The 14792-nt window shown below is 40.2% G+C and overlaps 1 protein-coding gene across 1 annotated transcript in view; it reads left to right on the top strand.

The window, feature by feature from the left end:
• The window catches only part of LOC145406828 (serine hydroxymethyltransferase, mitochondrial-like), a 149001-nt gene that overhangs the window by 99851 nt on the left and 34358 nt on the right, over positions 1-14792 (top strand). Inside the window, exons 6-7 of the mRNA XM_080277928.1 lie at positions 685-824; positions 1395-1560. Of these exons, the coding sequence (XP_080134054.1) occupies positions 685-824; positions 1395-1560 (306 nt within the window). The remainder of the gene's footprint in view (positions 1-684; positions 825-1394; positions 1561-14792) is intronic.

Genomic DNA, 14792 nt, shown 5'->3' with positions numbered 1-14792 from the left:
GTCCATTGCGCCACCTCTCCATGCCTTCCCTCGTGCTACGCTGGCATCTGGTAGCGCTCATGATTGGAATGTCACACGGCCATATTGCAGAACTTCACCTATCAGAATTCCTTTCTTCTCTGAACTACATCTCTTTGTAACTCGCTTTCCCAGATTTGTTTTCCCCCAGACTTCAACCTGCAGCTGTTCAAGCCCAACTGTTACAGATTTCTTCCGAATGGAGAGCACCAGTAATCTGGTGTTTGGATTATATTTTTATTCATTTGTTTTTCCTTCTTCTGTTCTGTTATTTAAAAAAAAAATGTATTTAGTGGGTCTAAATTGTCATAAAAGGGATAATTTGGGCTTGATTTTTGGGCGTCTGGTACCAGTTAGGATTAATCCTATAGGTTCTGTGTATTTGTTATCACGCAGTTCCATCACACATGCCATATATGCACGATAACGAATGGATCAGTGTAACTGTATTCATTGGTGAATTTACCTTTTTAAATAATTGACTGCAGTAAGGCCAAAGTGACCAGTACCGAAAAGTTGTTCATTATATGGTGTGCACATCAGTCATTGATTTAACCTTATCAGAATGGTATGTCTGGTTTTATTCTAGCTGTCTCCAAATACTCTTATTAAGCTTAGGAGAGATTTGTTCTAATGCACAAATGAAGATGTTTGGTGTGTTGTCAGATCTGTGATGAGGTGAATGCAGTGCTGCTAGCTGACATGGCTCACATTTCTGGTCTGGTGGCTGCTGGCCTCATCCCCTCACCCTTTGATCACTGCCATGTCGTCACATCCACCACACACAAGACGCTTAGAGGGCCCAGGTCAGTAATTCCTTACTTGATAATGAACATAATATGGAGAATAGTGGTGTTCAGGTACATACAGGCAGTCTTCAGTGTAAGTCTGCTGTGTGTTTAAAAACATGATTTCAGAATATTGCAACCTTTTCCATACAGTTGATAGGCTACTGTAAATTGGTCCTGCAAATAAGTGGACTATCAGACCTTACCAGTGAGCTCCCTAACTTGCTCCTAGAGTCAGATGCTTTGAAAATATGTCATTATGTTTTAGGAAGAAAATGAATTAGAGTACCACTTACCAAGCTGAAGTTGGTGAACTTGATTGGTGTAGTGAATAAACTGACCTGGCATCCATAAGAATAATCATCAACTGAACTGCTGTTTAAATAAAAATATTCTTGGCATCATGTGAAGCATTATAGTACAGTATGAGGTACAACACACTGAGTAGTCCCCCTCACCCCATTTTTAATTGTTTCCAGCAGTGTCTGCTATGCATACATGTACTGTACCTCTGACTTTCATTCTTGCATCGCCCACAACTATATTTTCAACTCAGTTGTATCTTTTTTTTTCCACCCCTACCTGCAGGTCAGGCATAATATTTTTCCGTCGTGGCGTGAAGTCTCAGGACAAGAAAACCGGGAAGCCAATAATGTACGACCTTGAAGAGCGCATTAACTTTGCCCTGTTCCCTGGCTTGCAGGGCGGCCCTCACAACCATGCCATCGCTGCTGTGGCCATTGCACTGAAGCAGGTGAGGTACCCTGCTTAAAGACAAAAAAGTGAGAGAATGTATTCCATCCACTGTGCCTGAATATTAGGAGTTAAGGACATTCTTATGAAAACTTATGATTTTTGACAATACTAGGCTTGTAAAGTGGAGACAGGATTCTGGCACATGTGTAATTGTGTGGCCCATTTAACTTGATATGTTGTAGCAGTTCTTCACTTATGAACTTTTCTTTCTTTGTTTCTGAATCCCACCTCAACCCATCTTCAAGGGGAAAAAGGATCAGGATGATGATGAATGGCTGGTGGGAAACAGGGCATGCTGTTTGGTAGCTCAGATTTTTGCTTTTGTTTCTTTGTTTCTTGATTAAACATCGCCCCTTGTTGCTGGAGATTGATACATGGCCCTTTAACCCCTACACCGCGGGCTTGTTTACCAATGACTTGCGTGTCCCGCGGGGTTATTTGGGCTCCGACAGACTCTCAAAAAATATTTGCCAAAAATCAGTTATTAGTCCTAGAATAATAGAATTACATATGCTTATGGCACATACCTTCAGCTTTCTCCTGGAATGATTGTTGAGCCTTCGTCGGTTACCGTAGGACTTGTGGAGACCTCTGAAGTAGGGTAATGAAGTCTCCACTTTACACTTCCCGACAACCCGTAATATGATTACCACAGCCAGATACAAACACTATAAACACTATTCTACAATTTTCAAGTAGTTTGGGATCCATACTCAAAAAAAAAAACACTGTGAAAGCAATGGAAATTACGAACGCGTCTGATCGTCGCACTGGCACTAGTTCGCTCTTGGTACTCTGTCATTTATTATTCATAAAACCCCTCACACCTTATATTTCTATTACTATATAACACTTATATATATCTACAGTCTTTATCCATAAGTTTCCTTCAGTAGTATTAGTTTATTGTCACTGTAGGGATTCAATTTCTTTCAGTAAAATACGTAGCATTCACTTTCTCGTCCTGTTTACTAGCATTGAGAGTGAATGTCACTTTCATCTTCACTCTCATAACTCATAGCATTCAGACATGCTAGAGTGAAACTTTCACTTTCATTACTCCTAGGGTATATACTCGTATTCTTATAATACTACTCATTTACATTTCTGTTTACGTTCTCTATTTTATTTACGTTATTTACATTTCTATTTTATTTACACTGTGTTATGCACTGTCACTTGAAGTAACTTATAAAACTATTTTCCATTGTTCACGTATATTTACATTCATTACTTTCACTTGCTGTTTACACATTATTTACACATTATTTACAATTCCACTTGCACTGTTTTACTCAATAGAAAGATCGTAGTCACTCTTTTATCAATTGTCAGCCCTTTACCTCTTTCCACACGAGGTTAGTAGGGGGTAAAGGTCACAGGGCCCTTTGCATGGGGGTGAAAAAGTCCTTGAAGTCAGCAAGAAGAAACATACGTACCCTCACTTCGGAAGATGAGAGTAAACTGATGACGGAGGGCCGGGGTGGAGGCCTACTTAGGGGATATTCAGAGCTACCAATGTTAGCTCTTGAAACAGCTATGTCTAGCACTGAAATGATTGGCAGGAAATCTAGACAATACATTATAAATTAGGTAGTTCCAGGTGAATGTAAATATCACTTAGGCTTCTCCCTTCCCTCCTTACATGTATATTTATTACGAAAATAGATAATATGGCATATTTCAAGGGGAAAAAAACAGCGAAAATTAGCGAACGAGTGCACGTGAGGTGTTGTCAGGTGATAATTAGCCAATTCCAGGTGTATGACACTCACTTACCTTATTTCTTTCTTGTATATAGTATTTGGTATAAGAATAGGACATAGGGCTTATTTCAATGGATGAAATCAGTGAAAAATTCCAGGGAAGATTTACTTAGCGTAGCACGGCCGGGCAGCCGAGAGGATAGGGTAATGGAGGGGGGGTAGGGAGGGGAGTCAAGAACGGGGAGAAATGGCTAAATTGTCAACAATGGATGGGAGTACAGATGAGATTAGGAGTGCTGACTAGTGTTGGACATTGGCAGTACTGATAGATGATACAAACCTCCACTTGGAAGCCCGGGTGAATTCAAAATAACACAGAATCACAAAAGCGACGCCCCGCGGTATGATCCCTTGCTCCCAAGCGTCACGAAAGTGATGCCCCGCGGTTAAGGGGTTAATAATCATGCAGCTCCATTGCCTGATTATATAATTTTCTGTCAGCTCCCCTCTTGTTTCCAAAAAGAAGGATGGTGGACTGCAAGAAATGGGCACCTTCATCTTGCAGTCCACCATGTTCACCTGTACATGAGCCAGGGGCCAAACAAAAACAGCAAGAATGAGAACCTTACTCCTTAGCATTCCACCCCCCCCCCCTCCATATAGAGGGCCCTCAATTTATGCAGGACTGATTGCACTGAATACATTTTGTACAGAAAGATAAACCCTTACCAGGACCAATAAACACAGGAAAAAAGAAGGGGGGGGGGGTTTGCAGGAAAATCCTGGAAGCCAGCCCTCTTCCTCAGCCGTGAGGTTGACTCACCTATACCTATGGCAGTAAACCCTCAGGCAACTACAATAAAGCAGCTTAGGAAGGCATTTAATACAATAGAACATTGATTTAACATGAAATGGGTTTTAAAGGAACTTGCTTTGAATTGATCTAGCATTAAATCAAAGTATTGTTTCAATGGGGTGAATTAGTTTGGTACTTGAGGGAGACACACACAATACTAAAGATACATTTATTGGCATATGTATATGGTACTGTGTGTTTGGTCTACACTGGGTCCGCAGGATAACAGAGGGTTGCTTATTGTCCCAGGCCATCCTCTCCCAGGGTTACACTTTCATACCATGCAGAAGAACACTCACTTCAAAGAGAATAAACAAAACATTGTCATTTGCAGGATTTTGCTAAAACAAATGATAATTCAACATGGCTGAAATTATGGTGTGCACACACACACACACACACACACACACACACACACACACACACACACACACACAAGTGAAGGAAACTAAGGGGAATGGCTGTGAAAGATCAGAAGTTGAGGAAGTGGTATGGACAGAGAGTAGGAGAGAAGAGGGTATTAAAAATGTCAAAAATAATTTGAAGGTGATATATACTAATGTTGATGGTTTCATATCGACAAGGATTGAAATTAACGATTTCTTGAGAGAACATGAACCTGATGTCATATGCTTTGTAGAGACCAAATTAAGAGAAGATATTGATGTTCATTTGGGAGATGGTAAATACAAACTGTGGAGAAAAGACAGAAAAGAAAAAAAGGGAGGAGGAGTGATGATAGCAGTGAAGAACAATATTAATGTAGATACTGTGGAAATGGGAGAAGGCAGGGCTGAAGTGATATATATGAAATTAGAAACTGGAGAGAATGTTAAGAGAGATATGGCGGTAGTGTATGTTCCCCCAAAGACGAGAGCATGGAAGGATGACGAATACCATGAGATGTTGTCAGACATGGCTAGCTGTTTGCAAAAAGTAATTGAGAAAAGCAATAATATAATTTTGGTGGGTGACTTTAACTGTAAAGAGGTGAACTGGGATGAATGGTTGGAAAGTGGCATACAGTAATCACTCCAATATCCGACGTAATAGAGCCATAGGTAGGTCCGGATATTGGTTCTGTCCAGATATTGGGACCCAGCTTATGGACTTGTACTTATGGACCCTAACCCAGAGAAACACCTATACAACTCCCTCTGGACATGCATAGCACCTATTTAAGACCCAAATCACACCAATAAGGCACATAAATGACTTAAATAAATGCAAAAGAAACATAAAATGAGGGTTTAGAAGTAGGTTCATACAATAATAAACATTCTGGTGACTGGCTCCTGGACTGGTACTTATGGACCCTAACCTAGCCTAACTCAGAAAAACACCTTCCTACTGCACATGCATAGCTCCTAACACCCTATTCACACCAATAAAGGACATTAAAGAGTGAAATGAGGTAAGTTTAGTATGGAAAAAAGTACAGTATGAAACATTCTTATGTCCGGATAGTGGGGATGTTCGGATATTGGGCGTCCGGATATTAGAGTGATTACTGTATTCTAATGTTGATGGTTTAATATCGGCAAGGTTAGAAATCAACGATTACGTGAGGATTCACAAACCAGATATCATGTGCTTTATAGAGACCAAGTTAAGAGAGGATATTGACATCCATATGGGAGATGGCATATACAAATTGTAGAGAAGAGAAAGAAAAGAAAAAACGGGAGGAAGAGTGATGATAGCAGTGAAGAACAACATCAGTGTGGAAAATGTGGAACTGGGAAAGGGTAAGGCCGAAGCGATAAATATGAAACTAGAAACCAGAGAGAATGGCAAGAGAGAGATCGCAGTGGTATACGTTCCCCCTAAGACAAGGGCACGGAAGGACGATGAATATCAGGAGATGTTGTCAGATATGGTTATCTATCTCAAGAAAGTGATTGAGAAAATCCATCCATCCATCATCCAATCCTACATTGCCCCATGAGGAGCGTAGGAGCCCGGGGCTAGGCAGTTGGTCCCGACATTTAAGATGAGAGTGATGATTGACAAAAGCAATAACATAATTATGATGGGGGATTTCAGCTGTAAAGAGGTGAACTGGGAGGAATGGGACTCAGGAAGCAGTGAAGATTCATGGGGCACTACAGTATATTGTTAAATATTGCAGTGAGTAATGTAATGACCCAATGGGTCAAAGAGGAGACTAGACTCAGAGGAGACGACACGCCAGCAAGATTAGGTTTACTACAAACTAAAGATCCTGATGTAGTTGAAAATTTAAAATATCAGTGTCCTATAGGAAAAAGTGATCATGTGGTCATTGAGTTTAAGATGATAAAAGGGAACATGGTGCCAAGAGATGAGTTTTATAGACAGGGAAGGTACAACTATGGGAAAGCAAACTTTACAGGATTGAGGAAATTTTTCGAATATATGGATTGGAGAAAATTCAGAGAAACAAGAGAGACACAGAGGAAGTGGGATATCTTTCTAGATATCTATAATTCAGGAGTGGAGAAACATGTTCCAAGGGTAAGTGGGAAAGAAAACAGGAAAAAGGATTGGTTTAACAGAAGGTGCATGATAGCAAAAAAAGAAAGGGACATGGTATAGAACAAATGGAGAAAGAAAGGTAATAATATATCAAAGGAAGAATATAAAAGAACTAGAAATGAATATACAAGAATATGCAGAGAGGAAGAGAGAAACTTTGAAAAAGATATAATTGACAAATGTAGGGAAGAACTCAAATTGTTTTATAGATCTGTTAATGGCAAATTGAAACAAAAGGAAGGAATCTCCCAACTGAAAGTAGAAGGAGAGGTTTATAAAGACATGGCAATGCAAGCTGAAATAATAAACAAATGTTTCCAATCGGTTTTCACTAAAGAAAGGGACTTTGTAGAGGGGGAGGGTGTGACTAGAAATGTACTGACAAAAGACATAAAAGTGGAAGTGCAGGAAGTGTATAAATTACTGGAAACTCAAGATGTTAGGAAAGCCCCAGGACCGGATGGAATCTCTACCTGGGTACTGAAAGAATGCAGAGAACAACTGGCAGATAAGATTCACAATTTAATTGTGTGTTCTCTTGAAGAAGGGAAAGTGCCTCGTGAATGGAAGAGGGCCAGTGTGCTACCAATTTATAAGGGAGGAAACAAGGAAGAACCCCTGAATTATAGACCAGTGTCCCTGACCAGCGTAATTACAAAATTATGCGAGAGAATCCTGAAAGACAGATGGATAAAATATCTGGAGGAGACGAACATATTGGCTGAGAGCCAGTTTGGATTCAGAAGTGGAAGGTCATGTGTTACTTGCTGAGCTTTTACTCAAGAATGATTGACGTGTTACAGGAGAGAGACAGCTGGGTGGATTGTGTATATCTAGATCTGGAGATAGCCTTTGACAAGGTACCCCACAACCGACTAATGTGGAAATTGGAACACATAGGAGGATTGAAGGGAAACGTCCTGGAATGGATGTGTGATTTCTTGAGAAACAGACAAATGAGGACAGTAATAAAGGACAAGATGTCTGGATGGAGGGAAGTAACAAGTGGAGTCCCACAGGGCTCGGTGTTAGCGCCAGTAATGTTCCTGATTTATGTAAATGATATGGTAGATGGAGTAAACAGTTATGCAAGTCTGTTTGCTGATGATGCAAAGATCTTGAGGAGAGTAGAAGTCGAGGAAGACTGTAAAATGCTGCAGGAAGACCTGAATACGATCCAAGGTTGGAGCCAGATGTGGGAAATGAAATTTAATGCAAAAAAATGTAAGATATTGGAAATGGGTAAGTGTATCAACAGGCCATCACTGAATTATATGATGGGTAATGAACCAATAAAAAAGTGAGAGAAGAGAAATATCTGGGAGTGCTGGTCCAGGATAGTTTGTCACCGGAAAAACATATTAACAAGATAGTTAGAGAGACGTACAATCTCTTGACTAACATACGAGTGGCATTCCATACATGGATGAGGAAATGATGAAAAAATTTATAGTGGCCATGATCCGCCCCAGATTGGAATATGCGGCAGTAGTGTGGTCCCCACACAAGGAGAAAGACAAATAAGATTGAGAGAATACAAAGAACAGCAACCAAGATTGTCCTCAGCCTTGCAGATCTGTCCTGCAGAGAGCGGCTGGAAAAGCTGGACCTGCCTACACTAAAAGAAAGGAGAGAAAGGGGAGACATGATTGCAGTCTTCAGGGTCATGATGGGAATAGATAAAATTGATAAAAATGATCTGTTTGTATGGGATGTAAGAGTAACAAGAGGACATGGAATGAAACTGGAAAAGCCAAGTTGTTTGAAGGGTATCAAGAAATATAGCTTTCCATATTGATGCATAGACCTGTGTAACAGCCTGGACAAAGAGATTGTCCAGTCTAAAAACTTAAACGAGTTCAAAGCAAAATTTGACAACAAGAAAAAGAGACGGGATCCCACGAGTGTAGTTCATTTCCTGTATATCACAACTAGGTAAATACACACTTCTAGAGTGTAAATGCTGTGGAGGAAATACTAAAAAATGCAAACTCATGGAAAAAGAGGAATTGAAAAAAGTATAGATAAAAAAATCCTAGCTAAAGAGGAATTGGGAATACTAAAGGAGAAGAGGGAAGAAGCAAAAACAAAGAACGAGGAAAGGTCAGAAGAAGAGTACTTTTTTTTTTTACAAAGTACTGTAATTGGATTGCAGGTACAAAAGTGGTACGTAACGAATAGGGAATAAAAAGAAGGAAGGTAGTAGACTCAAGATGTGGTAAGTATGTAAACAAGATGATTAAGTTTATGTACTCAGATGTAGATGGAATGGTGTTTAAATTATTAGAGTTGAGACTATACCAAAGAAAAGAAACTACATTATTTGCCTAACAGAAACAAAATTAATCCCAAAGATATCAAACAATGCCCTAATCCTACAGAAAGACAATATATGGAGAAGAGAATTAAGAAAAGGAGGAATTATAATACAGTGTTAACAAAGAAAATTTCACAAGTCAAATAAATAGAGCTAGATGTACACTGACAAGTAGAACTGACTCCAGTAGAGGTTAACACATCTGCAGGGAAAGTAATTGTAGCAAATTTGTACATATCACCCAAAACAAACACTTGGGAAAGAGGCAAATATGAAGACTTGGCAGAAAGTACAGTTTAGAGTTTAAGAGCATTACTATATAGAATGGAAGAGAAATCTAAAAGAATTATATTAAATGGAGATTTCAGTACAAATCTAAATTAAAATACTTTAGATGAAACAAACCATGAAAGCTCTTGGGATCAAAAGCCCTTGGATCTTGTGCAGGAGTTTTTCCTAACACACTTTGTAAAGGAAAACACCAGAAATAGAGGACTTGATGGTCCATCAGTACTACAGTAGTTCTTATATTTACTTCGCAGGAAAATGGTATTGACAGTACAGTGGGAATCTGAGTTCAGCACAATGTGAGTCTAGTGATTCACAAATTTAATGGAGACCGCTAAAATCTCCCCATCTCATCATTAGCAGACACTCCTGTCGTGCTTAATGGTATTTTGCAAACTACAGCTCTAAGAATGGTTGGTCAAACAATTGTTGAAAAGAATGTGGAGGATATGATAGGAGAAAGTCAGAAAGCTGAGGGAAAAGAGGAGAATGAGCAAGGAATGGAACACCACAAGGTTAGCCAGCCACTCATCAGCTGACTGAGATACAAACACACAATCACAGAATGTGGTTTTGATCTTGGGCCAAATTGGCAATTTTAATTGGAAAATACCTTAATTTTTTTCACCATTAGGTTTACACACCTAATTATATGAAATCCAGTCAAAAATATGTGTTTAATTGAATTAGTAAAAGAAAATCAGGATTCAGAGAGAAAATTTGCTGAAGTTAGGGGAAGTGTTTTGTCTCAGGCTTGACAACTCGCCTTGACAGACTTTTGTCTGTCAAGATGCGAATGACTGTGTTTGAATGGATGAGTAAATGGGGAGTGTGTCGTCCTGTCTCGGCTACCTCCCTTTCCTTGGGGGAAGCAGCCTAGGTATATGTATAGATAGATAGATAAACATTGATTTACAATGCAAATACATTTATTGGTGCTCGGAATCAATATTTATGCAAAACAGAAGTCTGTCAAGGCGTGCTGACGATCTGAAGAGGAATTATCTGCTAACATTGGTGCATTTTAGCTCTGAAATCTAATTTTTAAATTAAGTTAGATTAAGCACAGTTTTTTAAAAGTATTTCAGATAATTACGTGTGTATGAGCCTCTGTGTTGAAAAAAAAATTAAAATATTTTTCCAAATGAAAGTGCCGAGTCGGTATTTAGCTGCACTGAGTCGGGTAAGCTAAATGACTCGGAATCGACTTTGTCCGTAAGAAAATATTTTTTCTTATTATGAGTTTTATTGTGTCTAAGCCATGCTTAAATTTTTTTGTATGCAGTAAATTACAGAGGAAGTTGAGAAAGGTAAGAGGCATTTGGGATATTGCCATGAGTTAGAAGGAACTGGTGAGGTGAAGCAGGATGGTGGCCATGATGCATTTCATGTATGAAAATATCTTCTTGTGTGTGTTACAAATGACCTTTATTGAGTCTAAACCTTCCTAAAATTATACTGTGTTATGCAGCAGACTGCTTATAGTTTTATATGAGAGAATAACTAAGATTAAGGTGTGCTAAGCCAATTCTGTACCTTCTTTACCCCTGCACAGTTCTTGACTTTATACACGGGTTTTATTTGCCCCATTGTAGAGTACAACTCTCATGAGTGGGGAGGCTCCCCATATACAGCCTTTCTCAGTAGGGTGGAGTCAAAGGCTTTTCATCTCATCAACTCTCCTCTTACTTGTTCCCTTCAACCTCTGTCTCTTCGCCACACTGTCGCATCTTTATCTCATTTCTGTCGCTACATCAATGGTCACTGCGCCTCTGAACTGTCTGCTTGCATCCCTCCACCTCTATGACAGGTGCATTGCACCCTTGTAGCAACAAACTCTCATCCCTTTTCTGTCCAACTCTCTAATGCAAGAGTTAACTGTTACTCCCAGTCCTTCATTTATGCAACAGGTTAACTCTGGAACTGTCTTCCTCTGTCTGTATTTCCTACTTCCTATGATCTCCAGTGTTTCAAACGCAGTGTGTCCAGGCATCTCGAAATGAATGGATCTTGAATTTGGCTCTGTTTTGTATTGTTTTTGTCTTTTTCTTGGAAGGAATGGTTTGCTTGTCCCTGGCCTTTGGTTCTTTCTTTCCTGCATAAAAAAATAAAAAAAAGTACGGTATTAGTGGATACTGCCACGAGCCAGAAGGAACACGGCTGTTTACTTGTAAACATACAGTCACTACTTGTTTTACGTTGATTCAGTTTACGAAAATTTGCAAGAACGATAATAGAAAAGTTCCACCCCAAAATCCGATATACGATAAATTTCCCACTATAACAATTTTGCCATCAGAAAGTGCCAGGCACATGCAATGAGACAGTCACTTGTCTCAGGCAAGATGGTGGCCCCGGTGTGCAGTGCATTGTTATGGTTCAGGTCCTGCCACCCCTTCAAAGCCCTGTCTTTTCAACTTGTTCATGTGTGCCCCTCTGTTATCGTCACCTCTCAGCCAAACATCGTACTACAGTAGACATCGTGTAGCACCAGGCCAACTTTACACAAGTGTGATTACTCTACTGGATTATGTTGTTGCAACGATTTACTGTACGTGAGTAACTCTGCCTGTACTGGTGTGATAGTGTTTCCTTTGGTGAACTACTGTACAATACTGTGGATTTGTGTGCCCAGTGGTAAGGTCAGTGCCAGTGTAGACCCCAGTGCCATGGTTGGTGCAGGTATGGGCCCCAGTGCTGAAGTTGGTGCAGGTATGGGCCGGATTCCCCTCCCCCTAACCTGTTCTTGTCTGACTCAGAGGCTGACCACCAGTGCCTGTAAGCACAGGCTGTCCCCCAGCCTCAGGGGGGACAACTTGGAAATGACTTGGACCAACACAGGAAGGAATGAAGGTGGGTTGTCATTTATGGTTCAGTCTTGGTTAGGTGAATTTGGGAAGTTGAGTTGACGTAACCCCCCTTTTATAATGTGTTTCAATCTCCCGATTTTTGATAAAATCGGTATATGATGAGGTATGACCTGACGTAACCCCATCGTAAAACAAGTAGTGACTGTATATCGCGAGTTTGCTGATAATCAAGTTTGACATTGTACGGCCAGAATAAAGCAAACCTTAAACTCGGGTACCCACAGCATAATGTATCATTCTCCATTCGGCAAAAGCAACCATGCAGTATTAGATTGAATCTTCTGGATTGCATATGACATAGTTAACAGTAATGATAGTTACAAAAAGAACCCAAACTACAGAAAGGACAACTCCCATGACCAAAAGAAGTGCATCTTAGAAATAGATTGGGAAAATGAGCTTCAAGGACAAGATTTATATAAATGTTATATCTATCTATCTCTTTATTGCTAGACGCCATAATCCCGTAAGGGGTGGCCATTTGACTCTGAGTTATTTGTTTTACAGGGAGGGGCACTAAGCCTTCACCAACCCACTTGTTGACACATAGGGAGCACGTATGGTTTGGTTATATGGTTACCACCCAGCATTGTAAATGGTTTCTTGGCTTACAGGAAACCATTTGGCTTGTCACTCAATGTAAAGCCACCTGTAATGGAAAGAAAAGCAATAAGAAGTGACAGGAAAGATGGGAGAAATAGGAAGAGAGGAATGCAGGCACAGAAAAAGAATGATAAAGGCCAAGGAAGAAGTAGGCAGCACTACATCAAGTGAGTGGATGATGGTCGCCACCACCTACCACAATACTGTATAGAAAATTTTTGAATTTTTATGAAATATGAGTCCAAAATTACATCCCTCAGCACAGAGAATCAGAAATGAAAATAAAGAAATGGCTTCATACAGAGTATAAAAAATCAAAAGAAAAAAGAGACTTGATATAGAATAGATACAGAAGACACAGTAGTGAAATGGCTTATAACTATATACAGGCAAGAAAAGATTATACAAAGATAAGGAGAGAAGCCCAAAGACAGGTTGAGGAAGACATAAAAGTAGTGATCAACCGAAGCTATTTTACAGCTATGTCCAAAGCAAAACCAAAGTTAAAGATTAAATGCAATTCACGGATGATGGGATCATCTGTACTGTACACAAGAGGAAGGTATTTGTGAAGTGCTAAATAAAAATTTCCAATCAGTTTTTACATAAGAAAGTTATTTTGAGAGAGATGATATGGATCATGCATGCCCACACATATTACCAGATATAATGGTAGGTGGGGACACTCACCATCCACTCACTCGATGTAGTGCTGATTTGGGTGTCTGCCCATTCCTCTCTCCCATCCTTCCTCCTGTCTTTCTTTCCTTCACTCTTTCCTCTTTCTGCTGGCTGTGGTTGACTTTACACTCTCCCTTGTCTTTCTTTCCTTCATTCTTTCCTCTTCCTTCTGTCTATGGGTAACTCGACACTGAGCGACAAGCCAAATGGTTTCCTGTACACCAAGAAGCCATTTACTACGCTGGGCGGTCACCATGTAACCAAATTATGGCTCCTGGTGGTTTAGTGGGTAATTAAGGTGCTCCAGTCGGATTGAGCCTGTGTAGGTTTATATCCAAGAGGTGGTTGGGGTTTATTGCTCATGTAATGCCACTCAGGGATGATTGAGGCTGGTCATTTTCATCTTAAATGTCAGGACCAACTTGCCTAGCCCAGGGTTCCTACACTCCTTATGGGGTGACATAGGATTGGATGAGGGATGGATGGATGGATGAACAAATATCAGAAAAAGTAGGTGGGGGCTTCCATCATCCACCCACATAGTGTAGTTGTATTCTGTTTTTTTAGGGTAGCTCTGCACTGAGTGGCAAACCAAATGATTTCCTGTAAACCAGGAAAGCATTTACAACGCTGGGTGGTAACCTTATAACCAACCAACGCGTGTTCCCTACATGGCAACAAGTGGGTTGGTGGAGGGTTAGTGCCCCTACCTGGAAAACAACTAACTAAAAATATTAAAAAGAAGCCCCAGACCAGGACTGACCAAATGTGATGTCTAAGGACTGAACAAAGGACATGGTATGGATTGCTACGTGGAATGTAAGGGGTGCAGATGATGTGATGAAAGAAAGAGAGAGACATCGTCCAGGTGCTTGATGGTGCAAAAGTGGATGTATGTGGATTAACTGAAACTAAATGATGAGGTGAGTTTGCGAGAATGGGAGTATGGATGGGGTATATGGACAGGAGTAGGTTGAGAATGAGAGGGCAAAAGAAGGAATGTGTATTTTTGTGAGTAACAGATGGAAGGAGAATATAAGAGAGTATGGATCAGTTGGCTCCAGCATTGTGTGGGTAAGATTGAAAGTTGGACTACAAATGTGGGCGATTGTGTGCGTGTATGCGCCAACGCAAGATCGTGCAAGCAGAGTGAGAGAAGAGTTCTGGACAAATGTCGAAATGTGCATGGAAAAGTTTGAAAGGAATGAGTGTTTTTGATTGGTGATATGAATGGTAAAGTAGGGAATGTGAAGGTGGATGGAGTAGTTGATGAGTGGGGTGTGCATGCTGAGATAGATGAGAATGGCAGTGCTTTAGTGGACATTTGTGCTGGGAGGGGGTTGGTGATAACCAGCACCCTCTTCAGGCACAAAATGATCCATAAGTATACTT

The sequence above is a fragment of the Coenobita brevimanus genome, chromosome 71 (assembly GCF_032717465.1).
Source record: "Coenobita brevimanus isolate Jiangsu-jjx chromosome 71, ASM3271746v2, whole genome shotgun sequence".
NCBI lineage: Eukaryota > Metazoa > Arthropoda > Malacostraca > Decapoda > Coenobitidae > Coenobita > Coenobita brevimanus.
This window is presented reverse-complemented; position numbering and strand designations above follow the sequence as displayed.